Here is a 27755-nt window from a genome sequence, read left to right as displayed (position 1 = left end):
ATCTCCATTCCTGTTCTGTTTCCCCAAGACTCTTTCCCTGAATTTTTCTTTTCTTTTTTCCCTTCAGGGGGAGGGGAGGGAGTTCGAGACAGGGTTTTCTCTATGTAGCCCTGGCTGTCCTGGAACTCACTCTGTAGACCAGGCTGGCCTCGAACTCAGAAATCCGCCTACCTCTGCCTCCCAAGTACTGGGATTAAAGGCGTGAGCCACCACACCTGGCTAAGATTTATTTATTATATGGAAGTACATTGTAGTTGTCTTCAGACACACCAGAACAGGGTGTCAAATCTCATTCCTGATGGTTGTAAAACCCTGTCTCGAAAAACCATAAATAAATAAATAAATAAATAAATAAATCTTAAAAAAAAAAAAAAGACTTGCTCTTTGGTTAGTGTGCTCACCTTCATCATCCCTCGTGGATGTGTGAGACAGAGAATAATGCCTCTGTCTTAAAAAATACCCCTCGTGGATGTGTGAGACAGAGAGAATAATGCCTCTGTCCTAAAAAAGACGGCCGGTGAGAGACACAGCTCAACACTAACACTGGGAAGGCTGAGGCAGGTGAGTTTAGTCTGGGTTTTCAAGTTTATAATGAGGTTGGTTGGATGTTATTCTATGGCAGGCTCACTGATGTCCCAGGAGGGGGTCAGGGAAGTCGCTGTGCAGACAGAAAGGCAGCGGCTGGGACAGAGGAAGAAAGTATACAAGCAGAGGAGACAGAACCAAAATGTCTAGATTACCTAATAGAGCCTTGGGGAGAGGAAGCCCCGCCCCTGGGCTGCAGGGGCTGGAAAGTTCAGGGTAGACTGTGGGGTGTACCTACCTATGTGCCCAGCAACAGGTAGGGACTGCAGGATACTGGGAGAACTTGTAGGCCAGGTCTGCTTTGGTATTTAAAATAGGCACTTCAGCTACTCTTCCTGGCCCTGCAACCCAACACAGGCTACATTGTGAGATCCTGGCTCCAAACTACCAAAACCACGCAACTCAAACAGAAGGCACAGCTAGCGAAATGGTGGACTCAGCAGCTAAGGACGCTCACTTTGTCACCAGGGGCACGGCGCACACTCGAGCACCAGCTTAGCAAGATGGGAGTTCTCTGAACCTTGTAACCCCTGACTCTGAGCAGAGCAGAGCCAGGCTGGGCCTTGTTGGCATTAGACATAGCTGAGGGGGCCCCAGGTTCAGGGAAGAACTTTGCCTCAAAGGAACAATTTGGAGTTTCAGGACACCCACACGGAGAGAGGTGCGTGACCCCCTCCCCCCCACACACACACAAGCCTGTTCCTAAGCCTGGGTGAATACAGAGAAGTGGCTTCACAAAGCTATCCTCCAAGCCTCCCGATGCCTCCTCTGCACCCCACACCTCACACACATAAGGATGACAAAGTTTCCAAAAAAGAATTTAATCCATCACAGTATGATATTTTCAGCCTATAAAAACATCTGAACAAGGGTTTCAAAGCAGTTCCCACCCACTCAAAGCAACGCACAGGACAGGCCTGAGATCAGCCCATTCAAATCATCTTTGTATACAGAGCATCCCAGAGTATCACCCCAGCCTAACCTGGAGAAATTGCAGAGAGGTGCAGCAATCAGGGTTTGCAAAAATAAATAGATTTAATACATATGTGTGATATCCTTGAATATACAGAATGAAAACCGAGCCAGGTGCCATCGGCACATTACAGAGCTCTTTACAAGTGTCCCAGTGGGCTGGGCAGTGTGCCCTTGTGTCTTGAGTAGTGGACAGGTGGATCTACCCAGGAATCCAAGTAAGGCCACCACTGTCTTCTTAGGTTACCCATGTGACAAATCTGTGGCAATTTCTAAGTATTCTTCCAAGTCCCACCAAATAGTCTGGGATTTCTTTTGGTTTTTAGATATATAAGGTCTCACTATGTAGGCTTGGACCTCAGACATGTGCCCACCTCTTCCTCTTGAGCATAGGATTAAAGCCAAGTGCCACCACACCTGAGAAACCATGCGTGTATCCCTCCCCTCGCCCCATCTCTCCCCTTCAGCAGGCTGGATGTCTCTGTGAGAGAGGATGACGTTACCAGAGGAGCTAAACAACTCTGCTGTGCAGAGCCAGAAACCACCAAACAAACAAACAAACAAACAAACAAACAGACTAACTAAACACCAGACAGAGGCCCTGAGTTCCCCCCAGTACTGAAGAAGGCAATGGATGCTTGGAGCCTGGCAATTATCTTCTGTGGTCAATGATTCGGGGCCACTTCCGGCCTGAGGTCCCATCCAATGCACCAGGGTCAGTGCAACCTAGGAGTACAAATGTGGACCACGTGGGTGCCCAGCACAGAACGGGAAAAGTGCGCAGAGAGAAGTGCAAGCCTCACTCGGAGACTCGGGGGCTGGGCACAGGACAGGGGTCCTGCCGGCCACCCCTGAGCAGCAGGACACTGAGCAGGCCAGGACTCCTGAGCAAGGCAACCAGTTGTCTCAGGCACTTGATAAATATTAAGGGAGAATGGCGACTTGGGCTTGTCCCTCCAGGAACGGGTGACGTTTTGGCAAAGGCATGAGCGGGTATCCATCACTGGCAGCTGCCGGCCTCAAGATCCAGCAAGATCAGTACCGAATGTCACGAGTCACTTTCCTGGCTTCTGATGGGGGCGGCAGAGTCAGGCAGGAAGGCTCTGGGATGAAGGTCAATGCAGGAAGTCCTGAGGTTAGGGACTGGCTATGGTACCCAGGACCCGGTCAGTAGTACCTGCTGTCTCATGTCCAGCAGGCTTCTCTCTGCCTGGGTGGGTCTCTTCCTCCTCCGTGTTAGTGTTGAAAAGAGTAGAATTCAGAAGCTTCTGGGACAGCCTATTTGGCTTCCAAGGAAATGAAGATGGGAGAAAAAAAAAAATTCCCAGGCAGAATTCGAATTTCAAGCACAGCCAGTAGCCTTTTCTGTCCCCAGACAATAAATATATAAAACAGAACCTGGGGCAGACAGGCAGCTGAGCTTGGCCCCCAGCCCAGCTTTGCTCTTATCTTGCTTTGAGCAACACAGAGCCCAGGGAGGTGGCAGGACCAGTGCTGGATGGGGAGGTCTGGAGAGAGTGTCTTTTCTGCCTAAGCTTGGCAATGGATCCCGGAAAGAGACGGCTCTCCCGGCTGCTCATGCCACATCGTCCTCCAGGCTGACCATCTGTCTCTGTCAGCAAAGCGGAAACACAGGAAACAATCAGACTAACAGGACTATACACAAGCATGGCAGGAATCCACCTCTCTCTCCTGCTCGTGTCCCTCACCTTCTGTCCCTGCGCAGTCACCAGAGGTGGCCAGAACACCTAAGACTGGGTCAACTAAGGCTCACAATGCTCTCCTCTCACTTCCAGGCTCGGATCTTACCACAGATATATCCCGTGTTTCTTTCTGATTTTTTAGAAAACCTCTCTCTCTCTTTCTCTCTCTCTCTCTTTCCTTCCCTCCCTCCCTCCCTCCCTCCCTCCCTCTCTCTCTCTCCCCCCACCCTTGGGAGGGGATGTGTGTGTATGTGTGTGTGTGTGTGTTCTCTGCATTAAAGTTACACATGTGCCTGATGCCTGTGAAGGCCAGAAGGTATCAGATCCTCTGGAACTGGAGTTATAGATAATTGTGAGCCACCATGTGGGAGATGGGAATTGAACCCAGGTCCTCTGGAAGAACAGCCAGTACTCTTAACCACAGAGCCATCTCTCCAGTCTTCCCTTATGCTTCTTAAGTACACTGTGCCCAATCTTATCACAATTTGAGGTCTTTGCAATGAACTGATTCCTCTATTCCCAACCCCCACTCAGAGGAGACCTCCTCCCCGGTCCACATACAGCTGGCTCTAGCATGTTCCTGCTACTGTGAGGCACACCCTAAGCCCTCACTGGGGGCCTAGGCAGGTTCTACCACTGAGCTGTGCATGCCCCTGGTTTGGGCTTCCTCTCCTTCCACTCCACCTAACTTCTGTCCTTCACCTCATTTGATGTCTCATCTCTCCCACAAAGGGCACACTCACTGAGGGGTAGGTATAGCCATCCTGGCTTCGGCAAATGTGGAGCTCGTCCTCTGTGGTCTTCTGGTAGACTGGGTTGTCAAAGTTTATGCTGTTGATGTTCTTCAGCCGCCAGTTCCTCCACAGCAGGACGGCCCCAAGGACAAGGAGGGCAACCAGTGCTGTGGGGAGAGGGGCTTGGTCAGGGGCTCTCAGGAGACCCCGTGCCAGTGAAGCTACCGGCATGTCCATCCTGGCCCTTTCATGTGACAGCGATATGTTTTGAATGTAAAATTATACTCACCTATCATACAAAGAAAAAAACCAAGGGAGTGTGTGTTGGTATAGCATTCACTGGGAGTCTAACACTTCAGGGGAATGAGGCAGGAGGATGCTGACTTCTGAGCCAGCCTGGGCCCCATAGCCTGACCCTGGTTCTAACTTTTGAGATTCTCTGTCAACTTTGCTCTTTTTAATTAATTAATTTATTTATTGAGACAAGGTCTCACTGTGTAGTTCTGGCTGTCCTGAAACTCACTCTGTAGACCAGACTGGCCTCAAACTCCTGTCTCTGCTTCCTGGATGCTAAGATTCAAGGTATGAACCACCATGATTTTTTCACACAGGATCACAATTATTTTTTGAGAAAGAAATCCACTGTCTACCCCACTCCCTTGCCGGTCTAAAAGTCTGTATGTAGACCAGGCTGGCCCTGAGAAAACTCAAGTTGTGTTTCATCACCACCACCAGGGACACTCCACTCCATCTTATTTGTAATGAGTGAGAAGGGGGCAGTGATTCGAGGCAGGCAGGGGCATCCCTCAGGCAGGGGTATTCCATTTTTTGTCAGAAAGGTGACATGGCCAGGTTAGCACTGCAGGCAACACTTACCAATAGGGAAGAAGATGGACAGGAACCTCATACCATGTGGCTGCTCCTCATTCCCTCTGCCAGCCATGTCACCCTGGACTGCAAAAAGGGAAAGGATAAGGTGAGGAGGCTCAAAGACATCAGAGAGGGGACAGGGCAGGACATGTCTAACACCATGTTAAAGTTCAGGGGAACCTGGGAATGTTACTAAGGTCCCTACAAAGTCATGTGGACTTAGTCTGTAGGCAGCTGGCCTCCAGTGTACACAGGGGACAGTTCTAGGATCCCTAGAGATGCCAGACATTTGCACAGAAACTGTACCCACATAGACACTTAACACAGCAAGATGGCTCAGAGAGTAACGAAGCTTGCTGCCAAGCTTGCTAACCTGAGTTTGATCCTAAGCCCCGCATGGAAGGAGGACAGAACATACTGTCACAAGCTGTGTCTGACCCCACAGGCAGAGTGGCCAATTCCCCAAACCCACAAATACATCACATCACTGTAATTAAAAAATGCAGTACTTATGAAATGAAGGCTGGGCCTGGCCGGTACCTTGGTGGGACACTGTCACTGACGCCACTGTGCTGAGCCCTGGGGTGTCCACAGGCTGCCTAGGAGTACTGGGAGCTGAGAGATCCTCACTGTGCTTCGGTGGCCTGGTAGCTGATGCGGTGACCACAGGCCGGACGGCGGATGTCCCCTGGGTGGTCAGTACAGTGTCGACTTCTGATGGGACAATAAACATGACCTGAGGGCCAGGGGCCGGGTGCCACACTGACACCTCTGCTCTGGGTGGAACGCAGGCCACCAAATTCCATGGCATCAGAAATTGAGCAAACTAAATGGGTAAATAGCTGGTGACACTGTCCCTTGTGTCATTCCTGAGGATTATTCCAGGGGGACCTCAAACTTGTCATCCCTCTGCCCCAGTCTCCAGAGTGTTGGTGTCCTGTTCTTACAATAGGACCTGCAAATGGTGAGTGCACTTTGGTCCCTGAGATCAGCGTGACCCCAAAAATCTATGTTGGAAACCTAACCACCAAATTCTTACTGAGGAGAGATTTAAAAAAAAAAAAAAAACTTTGTTGTTTGTTTGTTTTTGAGACACAGTCACACTATGTAGCCCTGGCTGTCCCTGGAACTCACAATATAGACCAGGCTGGCCTCAGACTCAGAGATATGCCTGCCAGAGTGCTGGGGATTTAAGGTCATGTGGCCGTCACAGCAGAGTCTGGTATTTCGTTTTCTCCTTCTATCAAGTGGGCTCTCCGGGATCAAATGCAGGTAGGCACCTTTCTTCAGGAGCTTCTCCGTGGCCCCTCGTGGGTAGGATGCCTGGCAGTGAAACCTTACAGAGGTGACTAAGAGTGAATGAGGTGAGCCGGGCAGTGGTCCCAGCACTTCAGAGGATCTCTAAGTGCAAGGCCAGCCTGGTCTACAGAGCAAGTTCCAGGACAGCCAAGGCTACGAAGAGTAACACTGTCTTAAAAAACACAACAGGCCGGGCAGTGGTGGCGCACACACGCCCAGCACTCAGGCAGAGGCAGGCAGATTTCTGAGTTCGAGGCCAGCTTGGTCTATACAGTGAGTTCCAGGACAGCCAGAGCTACACAGAGAAACCCTGTCTCAAAAGATGCGCCCCCCCCCAAAAAAAAAGTCCTTTAAGTAAATGAATAAATAAAATGAGAATATTTGCTCTGAGTCACTGTGTGACACCCTCCCCTATGTCTACCAGATGCTAAGACCTCTCGTATCCAAACCCAAGAGCTACATGAACTATGCTTTATAAAGTATCCAGTCTCAGGGAATCTGCTTCAGCAACAGGACACAGACAGAGACAACTTCAAACTGAGCCCTTCTCAGATGACATCAGCAAAAAGGGGTCTTCTTACCAGATACCCTGGTCTGAAGTCAGACAACGTCCACACAGAGCTTAGAGACAACTAGAACCCCTAAGAGTAATTTCATTTGAGACAGGCAGAGAACCTCACTCATGAGTCTCCAGACAGCTGGACATCTGGTCAGCCTCTGCAGGCTCATGCGGGTCCACCTCTGGGGACTTGTGCCCCTACCTGTGAGGCAGCTCCGCATGTCCTTGGCCAGCAGCATGCCATCAGGGCAGGCGCAGGTGAATTTGGGCGAGTGGGGACCGATCTGTGGGGCGGGCAGGCACAGGTACTGGCAACCACCATTGGGGAGGAGGGCTGTTGTCTCACACCAGTTCACCCCTGGGAGGAAGAGAAGTTCATGGAGAATAAACTGACAACATTTGATGACGGGCAGAGTCAAGAAAAATGGCTGACAATTTTATTATTGGGTACAGGAAGCGCATTGAACCCATCTTCAGAGTAAGCCAGAAGAATCTAAAAAGTTCTGGGACAGGGCCGAGCTTACCTCTAGGCTGTGTGACCTTGTGGAACAGGACAATGTCCTCCGGGGACAAGAGGTTTTCAGCCACCAAATTCACATCTGAACCCGTGAGTCGATTGGCACTGAAAATGGCTTCGTTTATGACATCTGTCCAATACACTTTGTCCTACACAGGTGGTATGTACGGAAGAGGACCGAGCGTGTTAGCCACTGCGCAGCACACACCACTGTCCACCTCCCCCCAAATCTCTGGAATTCTCTAAACATAAACAGTGCAGTGCTGGCTGTGGTCGAAATGCAGTGAAACAGACACAAAGCCTCCCATTCTAACCATTTTCTCGGTGTGTGTTGTATACACGTGTTCATGTGCTTTGTGCATGTGGGGGGGGGGGGGTATGGAGGCCACAGGTTGATGTCAGGTGTCTTTTCAGTCAATTTCCACCCTAACTTCTTTTTTTTTTCTTTTTTTTTTAAAGATTTATTTATTTATTATATGTAAGTACACTGTAGCTGTCCTCAGACACACCAGAAGAGGGCATCAGATCTCATTACGGGTGGTTGTGAGCCACCATGTGGTTGCTGGGATTTGAACTTCGGACCTTCGGAAGAGCAGTCAGGTGCTCTTACCCACTGAGCCATCTCACCAGCCCTTCTTTTCTTTTCTTTTTTTTTTTTTTTATTAAGATTTATTTATTTATTATGTGTAAGTACACTGTAGCTGTCTTCAGACACTCCAGAAGAGGGTGTCAGATTTCGTTATGGATGGTTGTGAACCACCATGTGGTTGCTGGGATTTGAACTCAGGACCTTCAGAAGAGCAGTCAGTGCTCTTAACCGCTGAGCTATCTCACCAGCCCCTTTTCTTTTTTTTGAGGCAGATTTTCTTTGGCTAACAGCCCTGGACCTAGCTCTGCAGACCAAGTTGGCCTCAAATTCAGAGATGTGCCTGCCTGCATGTGCTTCCCAGAGAGCTGGGATTGGAGGTGGGCACCATCACTGCCCCAACCTGAATTTCTGAGACAGCGTCTCACTGAACCTAGAGCTCACTGAGGCTACACTGGCTGGCTGGTGCGTCCCGGCATTTTCCTGTCTCTTGATGAACTCTGGGTTCCACTCCTAGCATCAATCAATCAATCAACTCTGGGTTCCACTCCTAGCATCAATCAATCAATCAATCAACTCCATGAAGTAGCTGTAATTCCAATACTTCTTTCTAAATCTCTAGACAAGAGCTTTTCCTCAGTCTTGGCTTGAATGGATAAGACAAACCCCTCACATTCCCAGGGTTCACCTCATAGATGGCCAAGGAGAAGGGGTGGGCCAGCCGGTTCTCATCCTCCAAAATGGTTTTCCGATTGCCCCCATTGACATCGATGCTGGAGATAGAGTGGAGTTTGGAATCAACCCAATAGAGACGGCCACTGGAAAGATCTAAAACGCACAAACACATACGAAAATATGGAGAGGCCAGAGGTGAGATAAGATTATTCAATTGCCTAAATATTCTAGTATGCTTTAGAAGATTCTAAAATGTTCCAGAAAGTTTCAAAACATGCCAGGAAAAAATTCAGGTCACTAGATTAGGGTAAAGGGTATAGCTTTGGGGGATCTCTCTAGCTACATAGGAAGCTGAGGGCTACATTGTGGCTTCTGCCTTAATCCAGTGACCCTTCCAGCTGCATGGGAAGAGGGTAATTAATACCTATCACCTATTCTCAACTATGTACTTTGTCCTCTTCAGTGTGCCCACCCCCATCAGGCTAGACCACCCCTCAGATATACCTAGTGTGATGCCATTTGGCCACTGGATGTTTTCGGTCACCAGTGAGTGGATGTCCACACCATTCAAACCCCCTTTCTTGATCTTGGCGGGTGTTCCCCAATCTGTCCAGTACATGAAGCTGGGAAAGACAACAGACCAAACAGAAGAGAGATGAGGGCTCTCAGATGGCAGGCTCCCACTAATGTTGACAAGAGTCTGTTTAAATAGTTCTCAGTTTGGAACCACACCCATCTCTTTGACTGATGAGGATGGAACTCAGAGCCTCATGCCTGCAAGGCCGCAGCCACATCTTCCCTTCAGCACTCCACCCTTCCACCAACACCAACTACAGCTTCTTCAGGGTTCTCCCAGTCAAGGGCTGCCACCGCAGATGGCAGTGGAAGCCATCTGGAAGTCTAGGGTTAAGCCCGGTGTGGTGATGCACACTAGTCACCCCAGAGCTTTCAGAGGTGCTGGCACATGCTAAGTGCAAGGTATGCAGGAAGCAGACAAACACTATGAAACCACTCCAATGTGGACACGGACATGGCCCCACGGGGACAGAACCTCTGGGGCGGAGGCAGAGGCGGGTGGGGCGTACTTCCCAACAGATAATGTCAGTTGCCCTGTGTTAGGCCCTGATCAGTCAGCAGAGAGACCTCTGATACAGTGGGGGAGCAAGAGCGATCCTGTATACTGTTGTGTGCACGTGCATGATCCAAGTGGATGGTAGAACATGGTCTCAGGCTGGGCGTGGTGGCGCACACCTTTAATCCCAGCACTTGGGAGGCAGAGCCAGGCGGATTTCTGAGTTCGAGGCCAGCCTGGTCTACAAAGTGAGTTCCAGGACAGCCAGGGCTACAAAGAGAAACCCTGTCTCGAAAAACCAAAAAAAAAAAAAAAGAACATGGTCTCAGAAATGTCCTTCATGGGGCCAGCAAGATGACTTAGCCAGTAAGGGTTCTTGCTGCCAAGCCTGACGACCTGAGTTCAAACTCTGGAACTCACATGGAGGGAAGAGAGAACGCATTCTTGAAAGTCCTTTAGAAGCCTGTCCTAGCCTGGGAGATTTGGCAACAAAATTAAGTGGTTAGCATCGAAAGCCATGCATCACTAAGCCCAGCTTCTCTCTTTCTTTCTTTCTTTTTTTTTTTTTTTTCCGAGACAGGGTTTCTCTGTATAGTCTTGGCTGTCCTGGAACTCACTTTGTAGACCAGGCTGGCCTCGAACTCAGAAATCCACCTGTCTCTGCCTCCCAAGTGCTGAGATTAAAGGCTTGCACCACCACCGCCCGGCTTTTTTTTTTTTTTTTTTTTTTTTTTTAAGATTTATTTATTTAATGTGAGTACACTGTAGGTGTCCTCAGATACTCTGGAAGAGGGCATCAGATCTTGTTACAGATGGTTGTGAGCCACCATGTGGTTGCTGGGATTTGAACTCAGGACCTTCAGAAGAGCAGTCAGTGCTCTTAACCGCTGAGCCATCTTACCAGCCCCCTCTTTCTTTCTTGTACTGGGGGTGGAACGCAGAGCCTCCTGCACCACTGTGCCCATCGCCAGGCTAGGACACTGTTTTTGACCGAGTCTTAGTTGGCTTCCAGCACACTTTATCTTTAACCTCCTCCTCTGGTCACCACAATGCGTGACCACGCCTGCTTCATGGGGTTCTGAGGCAGAACCCGGGGCTTCCCGCAGTTACGAAAGCTCCCTACCGAATGCAGCACACACCCAGCACCTTACTCAACACTGATTCACCCACTGCACGAGCACGCGTGAACATGTACTCATGCAACATTTGGGGGCTCGGTTCTCTCCTTCGACTCCATGTGTCCCTGAGATTAAACACAGGTTGTCAGACTTCAGGGCTCTGTCCACTGAGCCAGGTTTGGTTTTGTTTCTAAGATTTTATTCTGCCAGGCCGCAGTGGCTTCCAGCACACTTTATCTTTAACCTCCTCCTCTGGTCACCACAATGCGTGACCACGTGCATTCTTTTAACCCAGAACTTGGGAGGCTGAGGCAGGCAGATCTCTGAGTTCAAGGCCAGCTTGCTATACAAAGCAAGTCTCAGGACAACCCCACCACCACCACCACACACACACACACACACACACACACACACACACACACAAAAATCATTTTTAATTGCCATGCCTGATGAGGCCAGAGGCATCAGATACCCTGGGCCCTTGCTAAGCCTCTAGTTTGATTGTTTTGTTTTTTTGTTTTTTTTTTTTTTTTGGAACTAGGAGCTCACTTTGCAACCCGAGCTAGCCTGTAACTCAGGACTGGGGTTCAGGTCCAAGCCACCATGCTGCTTTCTTGGTCTATCACCGACACCCCAGCCTCTATCCACCGTCTCCCCTGAGCTCAGGACCATCTCACATTCTCCTGAGCCCAGCTCTGGATCCCCCACCTTGGGTCATCCCCTTGTCCAGCTCTTTGGACACTCACCCATGCACAGGGTCCACTACGATGGCTCTGGGTCTGGACCCTGCCTCTTGGAACAGTGTCCTCCTCTTTACGCCCTTGGTGTCAGCCACAGATACGCTGCCTGGGACTGAATCTGTCCAGTAGATGTTGCGGTGGATCCAGTCTACCGCCAGCCCGTCAGGGGCATGCAGGTCCTCACTGATGATGGTGTCGTAGGACAAGTTAGGGGCCTGGTCCATCAGGGCGCTGAGGCAGAAGAAAGGGGTCACAATAGAGCCTGGGGTCAGGGCCTCCCTAGGGGACAGACTGTCAAAAGGGTGACGGGGCTGCAGCTCACCTGTAGATCTTTTTTTGGGACAGGTCGGACCAGTAGATTCTATTGTTGGTCACCTCCGTGTCGAGAGCCACCACATTCTTCAGGTTGGGGAGCAGACTGGTGTACTCGCTGCGGTCCAGGGTCATCTTCCGGACCTCGTGGCGGTTGGTGAAGAGCAGATAGCCTATGGAGCCTGGAAAGCCACGCAGGGTGATGAGAGATGGAAGCCAGGGTTTCATGGATGCCAGGCAAGAACTCTGCCTACAAGCCCCAGCCCCTGGAACCCATTTCTCTAGTAAGCTTAACTAGGGAGGTAACGGGCTCAGGTCACACTTTGTGCCTCTTCCTATCTCCCACCCTGTCTGGATGGGAAGCAGGGCAGGTAGAGTTCTGGGAAGGATAGATATGGGTGAAGGCAGGTCCCTACTGTACACCTCCGCCACCAGCCAGAATCCTAGAGAGATGCCATACCCAACTAGGGAAAGTCATGGCAGTTCTGAGCCCCAGGGAGGAGCTGCCCAGCCACCCCCCTCGGCCGGCAGCCCAGCCCCCCTCAGCTGGCAGCCCAGCCCACCTTGGCCGGCAGCCCAGCACTCACCCACAGCCTTGCAGACCCTGGTGTGTGGGTCCATGTGGAAGCCGGCCTGGCACTCACACTTGTAGCTGCCTTCCAGGTTCACACAGAGCTGGCTGCAGGTGTCTGGCTCCTGACACTCGTCAATATCTGTGTGTGCATGGGGACAGAGAAAGGGTTTCGTCTAGGGGAGAGGAACCCTTTCTACAGGACAACAGGAGAACAAAACATGTATCCTCCAGTGGCTAAAGGATGCCACCCTCACAAGACCCTGTCACTCACCTCCAATGGCTAAGGGACACCACCCTCACAGGACCTGGACCCTGTCACTCACCTCCAGTGGCTAAGGGACACCACCCTCACAGGACCTGGACCCTGTCACTCACCTCCAGTGGGAATCTTCCAGCCACCTTTCCTTCCCTTCTTTATTTTTTTTCCATTTTTGGTTGTTTTTCTGTTATTTTTTTTTATTGTTTGTCTTTGTATGTAGCCCTAGTGGGCCCAAACTGACCATGGAGACCACCCTATCCGTGAACTCAGAAATCTGCTTGCCTCTGTCTCTCAAGTGCTGGGTTTAAAGGAGTTTTGCACCACATTTGAACTCTTTTTTCTGAGACATTTCACACAGTCCAAGCTGGCCTTGAACTTGCTACATAGAAGACATTGAACTTCTGTTCCTATTGCTGACACATCCCAAGCATTAGAACTACCTGTGTGGGCCACCAGGCTAGGTTGCGATGCACTGGGGACAGAATCCAGAGCTACCTGTAAGGCAAGAGTTCTAGCAACGGAGCCCTTGCTCGAGCTGGAACCTCGATTCGTGATGAGGATCCCCAAAGGCAGGACCTGCCATTGATACACTTTGCTCTTAACAGTCAGGCCAGGACCCAGTGTTCACCCCTGGAACTCTCCTAAGAGCCCTAAGCAGTGGGGACTGCACTCCTGGCCACTGAGCACATGGGGAAACTGAGGCACGGGTTCACTGGGTGGCTGAATGTGCTGCAGACTCACCTTCACACCTGTGGAGGTCCACCAACCGGAAGCCGCTGGGACACAGGCACTCAGAGCCAATCTTGAGGTCCTTGCAGATGTGGGAACAGCCACCATTGTTGTCCAAACACTCGTTGGTCTCTGCGTGGGATTGAGAAAGCAGACTGGCTGTCCTAGCGCCGTACACTTTCCACGGGGAACACTACGCTACTGCACTGCCTTCGCAAAACACTTGGAAGATCATTCATTTTTATTATTTTTAATCATGTGTATAAGCGTGTCTGCATGTGACTGTGAGAACAGATGACCTCAGAAGCCAGAGGCACCGGAAGCCAAGAGATGGATCCCCCCTGTAGCTAGAGTTACAGGCGATTCTGAGCCACCTGACTTAGGTTCTGGGAACCAGACTTGAGTCCTCTGGAAGAACAGCCAGTGCTCTTAGGTGCTAAGCCATCTCCAGACGAAGAATGTATTTATATAAGTGCCAGGGATCTGAATCCAGGCTGCATCTCCCAGCCACCCCTGCCTCCCATGCCTGTCCTGCCCTGGAGCCAAAGCTCTGTCACATCTATGATGCACAGCGAGCCTTTTACATGCTGCGGGGGCGCTGGCTGGGCTCACAGCCCCACAGTGACTACACACTGATGCTATCCCCGGCTCCCCAACACTCACTGCACTCCTTGATGGGCTCATCCGACCAGTCCTGGCAGTCGCGGGCGGAGTCGCACACCTTGTCCAAGCTGATGCACTCCCCACTGTGACACTTGAACTTGTTGGGGCCATCACACTGTGTCACTGTGAGAGGCAAAGAACAGTCAGGAGGGCCTGAGCTACAGGGTTTGCCTGCTCGCGGTAAGATTACACTTCAGCGCTGGAGTGTGTGGCTCAGTGCTCCAACCCCTGCCTAGAGTTCCCCAGTGAGGGAGGGGCTGGGGGCCTGCCATTGGGTAGCCCTGCCCGAAGTCTCACTTTGTAGCCTTACTGGTCTTGAATTATAGTCCACAATACTGGACATCAAGGAGACCCTCCTGCCTCAGCTCCCAAACCCTGGGATTACAGGGTTGTCCCACCATGCCTGCTGTAAATAATTTCCCAGGGGTGTTTTGCTTTTTATTCTCTGCAGGAGACCCAGGGCCTTGAGTGGGTAGACAAGTGCTCTGTCACTGAGACAGGTCCCTGGGTTACTGGGAGCTGCTTGCTTGGCAGGCAGACAGGAAGTTAATGTTTAATGGGAGGAGAGTTTGTTTAGACTCTGCATGAGAGAGAGCTCAGCGACAGACAGACGGCTGCAAAGACTGTTTTTGGCTGAGTTGGGTTTCTTATATAGAGGTCTCGCCATGGTCCAGGCTGGTGCAAGTGTGTTTGCTTCCTATCTCAGGCTCCAGATTGCTGGAACTATAGACCTCTACCACCATGCCCAGCATGGCATTGAGCAGGCAAAAGCAACAAGTAACTCAGCCTAGCAATGGGAAGCCCTGAGTTCAGCACAAAAGAACAAACAGCAAAAACCTAACATTTAAAAAAAGAAAAAAAAAAAGAAATGTGCTTTATTGTTGTTGTTGTTTTTTTTTTTTTTTATGAGAGCTGTTCTCAGATTCAGTGTAAGCAAGGCTGGCCTTGACCTCCAGCCTGCACCTCCCGAACGCTGGGGTTACAGGCGTGTGTCACCACACAGGTTCATGTGAGGCGAGCACTCTACCAATGGCTCAGCCCCAGACCATATCGTTTTTTGTTTTTTGTTTTTTTTAAGATTTATTTATTATTATATGTAAGTACACTGTAGCTGACTTCAGACACGCCAGAAGAGGGCGGCAGATCTCATTACGGGTGGTTGTGAGCCACCATGTGGTTGCTGGGATTTGAACTCAGGACCTTCAGAAGAGCAGTCAGTGCTCCTACCCACTGAGCCATCTCACCAGCCCAACCACATCCTTTTATGTTATGCATATTTTTTTTCCAACTTGCAGGTCAGTGGGGTGGAAGAAGTGTCGCTGGGCCAGATGCCGTGAGTTTGATCTCAGGACACTCATGGTAGTAGGAAGGAAACAGCTCTCGTCAGTTCTGGAATGTTCTTTTCATGGAGCTGAATTGTATGAATGTCACTAGCACCTCAAGCCTAAAGCAGCGTCTACCAGGAGTACCTACGGCTCCCTTGGTAGAACGCATGAAGCTCTGGGTTTGTTCCCCAGCATAAACTGAGCACAGCATCGCACATCCATGATCCCAGCTCTTGGACCGCATGAGAACCCATCTCAGAAATAAACAAATCAAAGTACCGAAGCAGAGAATTCCATTTTGTAATCCAGCTAAGTGGAAGGAGGTTCAAAGGGGGCAAATAACTCTCAAAAAAAAAAAAAAAACAAAAAAAAACAAAAAAACCAAACAAACAAAAAAAAACCACAGCTGATCTTGGGTGATGGATTTCTGAATTCAAGGTCAGCCTGGTCTACAGAGTGAGTTCCAGGACAGGACAGCCAGGGCTACACAGAGAAAACTTGTCTCAAAAAACATACAAACAAACAAATAAAAAGAAATATGCCTCCTAGGTGCCTGACCCCCCTCCCTCACCGGGGAACAGCAGTACCCTAACTTTACAGAAATGCAAGGCACTGAGAAGTGGGACCAGGAACTGAAGCAGTGAGGGGCAAAGGTTACCATTGACGCAGCCGAGCTCGTCGCTCATGTCCTTGCAGTCATGTTCACGGTCACACTGGCGGCTACCGTGAATGCAGGAGCCATCTGCACACTGGAATTCATCAGGTCGGCAGGTGGCCACCGCTGGGGAGGACAGGATGATCGTCACAAGAAGCACCAATACACCGTTCTGCTTAATTGCAGTTAGAGGGCTGGCAAGATGGCTCAGCAAGCAAAGGCGATTGCCGGCAAGCCCTAAGCCTGAGCTCAGTCCCTGGAATCTTCACAGTGGGTGGAGAGACCTCACTGTCAGGAGCTGCCCTCTGACCTCCATACAGAGTCCCACACACATGTGTCACGCACACCACTAAATCACGCAGGGGATTGGAACTTGGGACTCATGCATGTGTGGTGTGGTGGTTTGAATGAGAATGGCCCGAATGTCTCACAAGTTTAAATACTTGGCCCCCAGTTGGTGGAACTGTTGAGGATGGATTAGGAGGTGTGGCCTTATTGGAGGAGGTACATCGCTGTGAGCAGGCTTTGAGGTTTCAAAGGTTTCTCGCCCTTCCCAGCTAGCAGTCTCTGTCTCATGCTTGTGGTTCAAATGTAAGCTCTCAATTATAGCTCCAGCACCACGCCTGCCTGTCTGCTACCGTGCTCCCCACCATGCTGGTCAAGAAACTGTAAACCTCACTAAACTCTCTCTTCTATAAGTTGCCTTGGTCACTGCCCACAGCCACAAAAAACTAAGACACTTGGTAAGTGACCTACGGACTTGGCCCTCTTAGAAATTCATTGTTCCAAAGAAATAAAAACATTTTCTAGCCCATCTTTGGTTGATTGCTTATGTATGTATGTATGTATGTATGTAGCCCTGGCTTTCCTGGAACTACTCACTCTGTAGGAGGCCAGGCTTGGCTTTGAACTCAGAAATCCACCTGCCTCTGCCTCCCAAGTGCTGGGATTAAGGCATGCGCCACCACTGCCCGGCAGGTTGAGTTTTTCTAAAAAATTTATTTCCTTTGGTATTTGAGACAGGTTCTGTCTCCGTGGCCTGACTTTCCTGGAATTCACTGTGTAGACCAGGCTGGCCTTCAACTCAAGAGACCCACCTGTTTCTAAAGGTGTGTGCCATCATATCCAGCCCTTATCTCTAGTTAATTTTTAAAATTTTATTACACGGTGTGTGTGCAGTATGGGGCCCATGCAGGTATGTGCTCCTCCGGCTCCTCCTTCTCCGAGTCAGGGTCTCTCAATGAATCGGGAACCAGGCTGGGAGCCAACAAGCTCCAGCCATGCCCCTGTCTCCACAGCATGGCTGTGCTGCTGGAGATTTGAACTCAGGACTTCGTGCTCTGGCAGCAGACGCTCTACCTACCCAACCAGCCCCTTACCCAAAACCAATCAACTTCCTTTCTGGGCAGTCTGGTTATTGCTAAGCCCCAAAGCTCCCCAGCAGGGCCTGGGGAGCCAATCATCCATCCCTCCTCCCCAGGGCCTTACCGCAGTGCTCCTCATCTGACTTGTCCTTGCAGTCTGCCTCGCCGTCACAGACCCAGCTGCGATGGATACACTCACTGCTACCACAGTGGAACTCCAGGGAGGAGCAGGGGCTGCTAACGCCTTTGGAGGCCGTGTCTCGGCCCTGGCAGTTCTGTGGCCACTCATCGGAGCCGTCAACACAGTCGACATCCCCGTCGCAGGCCCAAAGACTGGGGATGCATATGGATGAGTTGCAGCGGAAGTGGGCGGGGCCACAAGTGGTGGCCTGGCAGTGGGCCTCATCAGAGCCATCTAGGCAATCTCGGTCTCCATCACACACAAACTGCGGGGAGATGCACTTGCCATCCTGGCATCGGAAGTCATCCTGGGAGCACGTCTTGGGGGCTGCAGGGGTGCACAGGGAGGAGAGGGCCCTGTCAGGCTATGGCTTACACCAGCCTATTCGCAGACAGGACCGTGTGCTTCAAAAACACACAACCCATTTAGCAGAGCCATGGGTGGTAGTACACTAGGGCTCAGGAAGCTACAACACACCCTTTTCTGCCTCGGTTTCCTCATCCATATGGTCAACTATCAAGCCAGTTCTGTACCTATGAGCCCCTCACTGGGGTGGGTATTGAGCCACATCTTAATGCTTTAGGTTGTGCTGCGAACTGCTTATCTTGCTAAATGTATAAATTATACTCTAGTGAGGGCATGTATATATAGGGAGACCCACATTACCACATTATACAGAGATAATATTCAGGGTTCTGCACTCTTGTGTCCCAAGTATCCACTGTGGGCCTTGTTTTGTTTTGGTTGTTGGTTTTTCAAGACAGGGTTTCTCTGTGTAGCCCTGGCTATCCCGGAACTCACTCTGTAGACCAGGCTGGCCTCGAACTCAGAAATCTACCTGCCTCTGCCTCCCGAGTGCTGGGATTAAAGGCGTGCACCACCACTGCCCGGCCACTGTGGGCCTTAAGAATGGATCTGCACATAAGTAGTATGATACCAGGACACACTGCTGAGAAGCACACTGGCACCTAGTGAGTCAGCTCTGGTTCAATTCCTACATATGGGCTGCCTGGTGACAGTTACTGGGGCTTCCCACCACAATAAATGCTTCTGATGTTCATGAGAGGTGGCATCATCTCTCAGGGAGGGATTTAAGCCACAGGAGCAACCACACACCAGAACTCAGGTGGAGTCCACACAGGAATGAAGCCTCACAGCTGTCACACCCCAGTGCCCTGTTGCAAGGTGGGCACACACTCACACACACGCTCACACATACACTGAGGCACTCTCGAACGCACACACACATGAGCACATGTGCTCACACATACACACACACACAAATGCTTACACACGTGCACGCACATGCATACATGAGCACACATGCTCACATACACACTCACTCACACACAAGCCACACCCAAGGGGCTGAGCAACACTTACGACAGCCTTGTTCGTCTGAGTCATTTTCACAGTCTACCTGTCCATCACATCTCCAGGAGTCAGGAATGCATCGGCTGACACGGCCTCCACAGCTGAATTGATTGGACTGACAGGTGACAGACACTAGGGATAAAAAGGAGTTGTCACTCAAAAGGAATATGATTTGGTGAGACCAGGTCCATCTCCCCTGTGTGTGTGTGTGTGTGTGTGTGTGTGTGTGTGTGTGTGTGTGTGTGAAGGCTGGTCACAAGCACCCATGCAGCCCTGTTAGTGGACTAGTATGACTGTAAGCCACAGCATGAGGTCAGGTATGAAACCTTCCAAATCCATCATCAAAGCATACAAAATACCTTGGGGTTTGAATACTTGGATTGGGGATGGTCACCCTGAGCCTTCTTCTAACTCACGAATGGAATTACCATTCCTGGGCAGGGTCTTGGCACAGCAGTAGAGCCCCTTGTCTAGTAACACCCCAGGGAGGGTTGAGACTCACGGGAAGAGCCCCTGCCTAGAACGCACAGGCCATAGGTTCTTCTACAACCACCAACAAATAAAGGGGACTTACTGCATGTCTCTGGGGACTCATCGGAGCCATCCGGGCACTCGGGGCTGCCATCGCACACCCACTTGCTAGCGATGCATTTTCCGTCTCTACACTGGAACTCGTTCCTGCTGCATGAGTCTTCTGCTGTGAGAGCAGAAGGAAAGGAAGGTGTGTCAACAGCAGAACTCAAAGATGGCTGCATCAGCTAACCGGAGAACGCAACAGAGGTGACAAATGTACCCAGCATAGCCAGGGCAACCTGTCAGACGTTAATACCGACATCAGGGCTATTGAACAAAAAGTCTAAAAACATATTGAATTTAATTGGTTAATTATTATTATTATTTTACTTTTATTTTTATTTTTTGGTTTTCTCGAGACAGGGTTTCTCTGTGTAGCCAGCCCTGGCTGTCCTGGAATGCACTTTGTAGACCAGGCTGGCCTCGAACTCAGAAATCCGCCTGCCTCTGCCTCCCAAGTGCTGGGATTAAAGGCGTGCGCCACCACGCCCTGCTAGTTAATTATTTTTTAAATTTATTTTGAGACAAGGTCCCACTGTGTAGCTTTGGCTGGCCTTGAACTTTATATAGAACAGAATGGCTTTGGTCTTACAGAGGAGACCTGCCTGCCTCTGCCTCCTGGGTATTGAGATTAGAGTACAGGCCACCTGATCTCCTAACATACTGGTACAATATTGGCACTAAAGTTGTGCCAAGTAACCAACAGTTATCAGATCCTCATGACATGAAACCCAAGTCTGCACTGCTACCACGGCCAAGAGCATTAGAAAGGGCGTGGACCTGGGGGCAGAAACAAGTACACTAAAGGAACACAACAAAATGTCCCCTAATGACATTCTGCTATACTCACAGATCAGTGCCCTACTCAGCCATCACCAGAGACCTCCGGCAGCAGATGGGAACACGCACAGAGACTCACACCTGTGTTGGGACGACCCTCAACTATTGTATTTCTTGGCTATGAAAAAGTATGTCCCCGTGTTAACTCACTTGCAGAGGAAGTGAGAGACCTTGGAACATTCATCAGTACGGAATAGGATTAAGTCTCTCACTCAGGGCTCAGGGAATCCTTCCTAGGAATGAGGAGGCGGAATGGTTGTACGAGGCCAATAAAGCAAGGCCTCTGGACACAACTGGAACGGCACACATGAACTCACAGACACGGTGGCAGCATGCACAGGAGCTACACAGGTCCCAGTCAACCAGGGTCCCAGCCCTGGGAGGGGAACTGGACATGAGACCCCAGCCCTAACTCAGAAGCTATCTCCAACTGTCAACCACTTGAAAAGAAAAATTAGTTGTCTCCAGGGGAGTATGGCTGAGCCCAGAAACCACATCTCAGTACAGTCCCCACAGCAGTAAACGGTCACCACAAAATGAATTCAATGATGGTTTTTAGATATTTATCACACGTTTTCTTTGGGCTTTTCTCCCCTGGTGTTTTGCTTGTATTTTCTGGTTTCCGACTAAGGATGTGTTTTTATAGACTTTGCATGTGTGCGTCCTGAGTGTGCATGTTTCCTTTGCCCTTTCTTTTCATTTCTTTTTTTTCTGTTTGTTTTGTTTTATTCTTATTTGATTATTAATGTATTTGTTTTGGCCGGTTTGGTTTCTAAAGAGAGCAAAAGGGGAATAGGAAGGGGCGGAGGATCTGGGAGGACTGAGGGAGAGGAAACCAATGATCAGAATTTACTGCGTGGGAAAAATGATTTCCAATTCAAAAAATAGTAATGTGTGGGTCACACCATGCCCGGCCACTTTAAAAAATTTTTAATGTTATTTATTTACTTACATCTCAAATGCTACCCCTCCCAGTCACTCCTTCCAGAGTCTGTCTCCCACCGGCTTCCCTCTGAGAGGGTGGGGCCCCACCCACCCACCCTGGTGCATGAATTCTCTGCAGGATCAGGAGCATCTTCTCCTGCTTTTGTTTTCTTCGGAAACAGAGTCTGTGTAGCTCTTTGGCTGTCCTGGACTGACCAGGCTGGCCTTGAACTCAGAGATCCACCTGCATCTGTCTCCAGTGTGCCACTTACCACTGTCCACCTTCATGGGGTGGAAGCTTCAGTAACTGATATTTCACACCCCTGCTGTCCCTGAGACCTCTCTCAAGTCCCAGCACCCTGCTCGCTACACTGTAATTCTTTCTGGTTTTTTGTTTTGGTTTGGTTCCCTTACAGTGTGGCACTGAGTACCTCTGGGGGGCCTGCAACGCTCAAGGATTTGGATTAAAGGCATGCAGCACGGCACTGCACTCATGAGACCGACAATACTCTCTTGCCCAGCTGCTGGCCTGACAGGTGACTCACTCACCCAGCATCTGGCCAGCAAAGGAAATGACACATCAGCTTCTCTCTGATGGCAGATAGTGATGAGTAAGGCCACTAGAATTCCAGGAGTGGCTGGGTCCTTACAAAAGGGAGTTCTGAGGGGGCAGTGGCAGAGAAGAACAGGGGAGTGTCACCCCATTGCCCCCAAAGCCAGGTGACAGGTCACCGATCCACACTCTCACTGAATGACACATAAATTGGGATGTGGGTGTGGAAATACCAGCCACACCCTATGCCGGTGGGGGCCAGGCGGCCCAGCATGCACCACGCCAGGTTATATCCCCAGCCCTGCATCAACCAGGCAAGATGGTACAAGCCTGCCATGCTGTCACTCAGGAACTGGAGGCAGGAGGATCACTCTAAAGGCAGCCAGGGTTCCATGGCAAGACCCTGTCTCAAGAACAAAAACCAACTAAACAAAAAATTAGTAATGTTTGGAGGGTGCACACCTGTCATCCCAGGGACCCCTTGGCAGAGGCAAGAAGTCTACTACAAGTTTGAGCACAACCTAGGCAAATGGCACAGCCTCAGTTACACAAGGAGAGACCCTGTCTCAGGCAAACAGAAGAAATAAAGAAGGCCTGCAGGGTGGCTCAGTGGTAAAGGACTGGCCACCACCTATCTGAGCTGGATGACGGAAGGAGAGAACCCATTCTGCCCCTGTCCCCTGAAACCCACACACACACAAAACGAACAAACAAACAACAAACATCATTGTAAATATTTAAAAGCAAACCAGGTGTGGTATGCACACCTTTAACCCCAGCACTTGGGAAGCAAGTGAGTTTGTGACCAGCCTCATCTTCACAGTGAGTTCCAGGACAGCCAGGGCGGTGGACAAATCAAATCAAGTAAAAGGCCAGTCAACACGCAAACACCTCTGCAGCCTTGACCCTCAGATGGCCAATGTCTCGAATGACGAAGCATGAACAAGGCCACAGAAACTGAAAAGGGGAAGGACAGTTCTGGAGTTGTGATTTCCTTGAAAAGCACAGAACTAGTCTATGAATGTTCTCACTTTAACCCCAGGTGTGGGACGGGGCCACTTCAGACTGTCCACAGCAGCTGACTGGGATTTGTTTCATACTTTAGGAGGGGCGTGATTTTGCCAGCGGCAGATAGTTTCTGTGATCGTGTGACGTTTGGAATTTTGGGGACTTTTCAGAGGATGTGTGAATGCTAGGGCCCAGAGAGGGGCGTGAGTTGTTGACTGTTTGCTGTTGGTTATGGTTTATTAAGTAGTGAGCAAAGAAGAAACAAGAAATTAGACATTCTAACAGCAAGGAACTTGATGCCCGGAATCAGCAGGAAGTAGCCTAGGAATAACGTCACCCACCCCCTTTTCCCCCCTATCTAGTGTTAGGGGCTTTAACAGTGGAGAGTAGAAGAGAGAAGAACCACAAAGTAGCAATGCCAGCTACAAGGAACTACTCAGTCCTCTTTCCCACATACAAGTGCTTTCTAAGTTCCTCTCTCTCTCTCTCTCTCTCTCTCTCTCTCTCTCTCTCTGATGGAACGACAGGGGTGTGCTGAACACCTGACCACTGTTTTCTTTCCCAAACTGAGGACAGATGGCATGCAGAGAAACCAAAATAAGCTGTGATTGGTGGCGTGCACTTTTAATCCCAGCACTTGGGAAGCAGAGGCAGGAGGATCTCTGTGAGTTCGAGGCCAGCCTGGTCTACAGAGTGAGTTCCACGATAGCCAGGGCTACACAGAGAAACCCTGTCTCAACAAAACAAAACAAAACAAAACAAAACAAAATGATAATAAACCAAAATAAAAGAGGTTAAAATACTGTCAGGGAAAGTGCTTGCCTAACACACAGGGTACTTTGGGCTCCTCCTGCACCAACAAAGAGCAAGCCCATAGACAGGTGTGTTAGCTTTCGCCTGTAATCCCAGCATTCCGGTTGCTGAGGCAGGAGGGTTACAGTGAGTTCAAGACCAGTCTGGGCTACATGGTAACTTCCAAGCCAGCTGGGCTATATAGGGAGACCTCAAACAAAAGCAGGCCACGCCTGGGTGCTTCCTAGTGGGAACTTTCTTTCAGCATGTAGAGATTAACGAAAGGAAAACCCTCTACTAATAGGTAGTGCTGGATCTGGCTAATCACAAAAGGGAAACAGCCTCGAACAGAATATTAAGTTTGTATAGACCTTGGGCTCATAGGTTTTACACACACACACACATACACTAGCACTCATCCTTACATCTCTCGTAGGTCTTGGCCCCAGGTTACACTTTGAACAATTTAAACAGAGGCAGGAGACTGCAAACCTAGTCCCTTGGGCAGAGAGAATTACAAGCAAAGATATTGCCAGAAATGTTTTTGTTTTTTTTTTTTTTTGTTTTGTTTTGTTTCAAGACAGGGTTTCTCTGTGCAGTCCTGGCTGTCCTGGAACTCACTCTGTAGACCAGGCTGGCCTTGAACTCAGAAATCCGCCTGCCTCTGCCTCCCAAGTGCTGGGATTACAGGCATGCGCCACCACTGCCAGGCTCAGAATTGTTTTTAAATACAGTGATCTTTTCTAAAGGCTGTCATCCTGGGTCATCTCACCACCTGCCAAAACTACCCTTCTCCTGATAAAGATTTAATGGGACCAGGACTTAATGATAGCTGTCACCCTGAGCCCTTCAGCTGCCCATCAGAGGTATGTTTTTTGATGTGGGGAGGGGCCTTAATGGCTGGTTCTAAGTCAGGGCTGGCTCCTGTTGTTATGGGAACGAAGCCCAATTGGAGGTCAACCCTGGTGAACAAACATTTACACAAGTGTTTTCACAGTCACCCTGAACATCAGGGGCCTGATGACGGGCCTGGTCAGGATACGGTCACCCCAATCCCGGCATAGACTGTGCCCATTTTACTGTGCGTAACAGTATCGCCTAAGCAGGTTTGTTAGTAAATCCTCCACAGCATCCGTTTTCCTACTTCAAGGTTCTCCTGCACCAAGGTAGCTCAGGAGCAAAGGTGCTCGCTAGCCTCAAGCCTAAGATGAGCTCCATCTGGGAACAGCCAACTCCTGCCGTCTCCATGGGGTTGATCAACTCCACTCTTAGCAACCAAAGCTCATTTGCTCCACATGCCCAGAGGGTGCAGATGCTGCTGATATAATTAAAGCAGAGGGAGAGGAGCGCCAAAAGCCAAGCAACCGAAGAGGCCAGAGCCTTATCTGGAGCAATCGGGGAGATAAGAGCCCTGAGTGCTCAGAGCCAGGAGCACTGCCCGCCAGGTTTGTAAGCTCAGAGATGCTCAAGTGAGAGGTTCTCAGAGCTGAGGAGTCAGAAGCAGGGCTAGCCTGAGCTGTACGCTGAGAACCTACAGAAAAAAAAAAAAAACCAGAAAGAAAGGAAAACTATGAGAGAGAGAGAGAGACACTGGCACAGATGAATTGCCAGCCTGGACTACATAGAGAATTCCAATTGCAGGACAGCCTGGGCTTCAGAGGGAGATACCCCAAAAAGAAATGAAAAGAACAAGAGAAAAAAATCCAACCTTATCCAGTGTTTTACCAATTTTACTCAGCAAGAAATGCAACAGAGACAAATGAATGCGCCCATGGCATGCTAACAGTGCTTGCAAACCCGTACTCCTCCCGTGTTAGACAGACCTGTGGCTTATCTGACACCCCTCACACCGACTGCTGGCTCTGCGTTTGTGTGTGTGTAGCCAGAGGTCCGAGTTGAATGGCTTCCTCAGCCTTCCTCCTTCTCTCACTGAGCCCAGATCGCACCCTCAAGCCCTGGGACCCTCTGAGCGCCGTCATTTCAGGCTGCCCCACGTCACTAACTGAGCCACCGCCCCAGCCCCCAGATCTGCTCTTGAGCAACCCGAAGATAATGTGTGCATGTCGAATCTTTTCCTTCCTTCCTTCCTTTCTTTTTTTTTTTTTTTTTTGGTTTTTCTAAACAGGGTTTCTCTGTATAGCCCTGGCTGTCCTGGAACTCATTTTGTAGACCAGGCTCCAGGCTGGCCTCGAACTCAGAAATCTGCCTGCCTCTGCCTCCCAAGTGCTGGGATTAAAGGCATGCGCCACCACCACCCGACTAGTGCATGGCGAATCTTAAAACAGACAAATCGTCCAGTTAACACATGTAACCCTAACATAGAGCAAGCTGTAGTCACCGTCGTTGCTATGAGCATGAGAGTCTGGGGAGACCAGCACCGGGGCCCTTGGCCTTCCGGTGAGATGGGAAACCTCAGCTCTTGCTCAAGACTTTATAAAATGGTTTTCTTTCTTTCTTCTTGTTAAAGAAGGCAATGATGGGTGAAACGCAAGCTGAGCAGGGTATCTGGTCTAGCCTTGTCTACAATTATAACAGGATAGCTAAGTGTTTGTCTCAGTGTTCAACCTCTCCCCTCTCCCTCTCTCTTAGTCCAGGGTTCACTGTATAGCCCTGCCTGCCCTGGAAATCACAGGAATCCACCTGCCTCTGCCTTCCAGGTGCTGAGACTACAGGTGTGCCCCAGGATGCCCAGCTCAGCCAGGCTGTCTCAAGGAAGCATCCCCAGGGATTGTCCAGTTGACAGCTACTCACAGCTAACTGAAGGGCACTCCTGCCAAGCTCCTGTGGGGTCAGAACCGAAGCTGGTTCTGAGGAGGAAAAAGCAATTAAAATGTTCTTGGCCAGCCAGGCTGACTGCAAGAAAAGCAGTAACCCAGGCATTCATGGACCCTGGTTCTATCCATGGTGTCCCCAAATCCAGGCATGGTGGCACATGCCTGTCATCCCAACACTCCCGAGCTGAGGCAGGAGAATTAGGGGCTAGAGACTACACAGTGACTTATAGGCCAGCCTAGGCTACATGAGACCCTGTCTATAAAGTGAGGGAGAGGTGGAGCACTTTTCCCAGTGCTGCAAAGAAGTTGTTGGTGAGATTGTAACACCATCTCCCTTCCTGTCCAAATTCCAACGCCTCTCCTAAAACTAAAGTCCACTTTATGGATCTGTCCAATCCTACACGTTCAGAGAGTGGGAACGAACCAGGCCTGCAAAAGTCTTTGCCAGGTCCCTGGCCCTCCCTGCCTGATGGTCTCAGCTACGGGTGTCTGGGTTGCCTGAGGCACATCTGCACCAAACCAGGGAAGTAGGGACAAGGTAGGGACTGAAGGCTCACAAGGAGGACCCAGCCGGCCCGGATGTGTAGCCCCACCCCACCCGGGAGGGTCGTGCAAGCCACGCCCCTGAACATCATCCTCTTCCTCCATTGGGCGAGGGGAGTGGCTCGAGGCTCGCCTGTTCCGGCTGCACCCAATAGGAGCTCGGGGGTGCGGTGGGAGGTGGGGTTAGGGCGGAGTTTTGGGGCACGCGGCAGTAGCCGGGTTTGAGTGCAGTGTGGAGACCCCCAAGTCCTGTAACTACGACTAGCGACCCCAAAGTTGAACAGCTGGGCCTGGGTCTCCCCAGCCCTTAAAACGAATGATGGGACCCCTCCTCTTGGATTCCCTCACACATAGCTCTGAAAGACACCTCTGACTTGGGAGAGCACCCACCGGACTCCCCAAACCCACTCTGACCCCCTACAGCTCTGGCACCCTATTTCCAAAACACTTCCCTCCAGCCACGTGGGAAGGACATCACATCAAGTTCGCACGAATGGTTGTATTTCTCGACCAAAAATAAAACCACTCGGGGCTCTCCGAGTTCAGGACGGCTGCCCCTGACCCCGGGCAGGCTCCTGGCGCAAAGCCTTACCTGCAACTCCGGCAGCAGCCAGGAGCAGGGCGATGACCCAGCGACGCATCAGATCCGCGGTGCTCATCCTTAGCTTCTGCGTTGCGTCCTCACTCGGATCACAGACCCCGAAATGTTCCCGCTGCAAACACTGGATCGCGGGCCCCACGGTGTCTCGGCTGCGAATCTGGGCTCGCAAGCCTCACGGTGTCCCGGCTGCAAACTACGCCGCACGCCCAGAGTCATTCCCAGTACTAGGGGCGAGGTTTCCAGGCGGGGGAGGAGTCTGCAATGGGGTGATTTTCAAAAAT

The 27755-nt window shown here is 50.4% G+C and overlaps 1 protein-coding gene across 3 annotated transcripts; it reads right to left on the bottom strand.

Moving 5' to 3' along the window:
* Positions 1-1390: 1390 nt before the first annotated feature.
* Ldlr (low density lipoprotein receptor) lies at positions 1391-27734 on the bottom strand. Of its 3 annotated transcripts, none has more exons than NM_010700.3 (18): positions 27466-27734; positions 19441-19563; positions 18876-18998; positions 17436-17819; positions 15951-16073; positions 13968-14090; positions 13317-13436; positions 12330-12455; positions 11753-11924; positions 11437-11661; positions 9005-9123; positions 8514-8653; positions 7247-7388; positions 6925-7080; positions 5405-5578; positions 4871-4948; positions 4004-4161; positions 1391-3169 (listed from the first exon to the last, which is right to left on the bottom strand). In NM_010700.3, the coding sequence occupies exons 1-18, from the start codon at positions 27530-27532 to the stop codon at positions 3134-3136; spliced, it is 2589 nt and encodes an 862-aa protein (NP_034830.2). In that variant the 5' UTR covers positions 27533-27734; the 3' UTR covers positions 1391-3133. The 3 variants fall into 3 exon arrangements, with proteins under 3 accessions (NP_034830.2, NP_001239588.1, NP_001239587.1); NM_001252659.1 differs by having other exon boundaries at positions 19441-19560; NM_001252658.1 differs by lacking the exon at positions 6925-7080.
* Between the last annotated feature and the right edge of the window lie 21 nt (positions 27735-27755).

The sequence above is a fragment of the Mus musculus genome, chromosome 9 (assembly GCF_000001635.26).
Source record: "Mus musculus strain C57BL/6J chromosome 9, GRCm38.p6 C57BL/6J".
Classification (NCBI taxonomy): domain Eukaryota; kingdom Metazoa; phylum Chordata; class Mammalia; order Rodentia; family Muridae; genus Mus; species Mus musculus.
The sequence above is the reverse complement of the archived record's forward strand: the minus strand, read 5'-3'. Positions and strand labels throughout refer to the sequence as shown.

What these genes read in the sequence shown, in the direction of transcription:
- Ldlr (NM_010700.3), bottom strand. Translation starts at nt 27,532, where the DNA reads ATGAGCACCGCGGATCTGATGCGTCGCTGGGTCATCGCCCTGCTCCTG. An exon ending in TCTCCTTGGCCATCTATGAG is followed by an intron (nt 7,389 to 8,513) that starts GTGAACCCTGGG and finishes CCACCTGTGTAG; the next exon opens with GACAAAGTGTATTGGACAGA. An exon ending in AGTGACAGTGTCCCACCAAG is followed by an intron (nt 4,949 to 5,404) that starts GTACCGGCCAGG and finishes CCCTTTTTGCAG; the next exon opens with TCCAGGGTGACATGGCTGGC.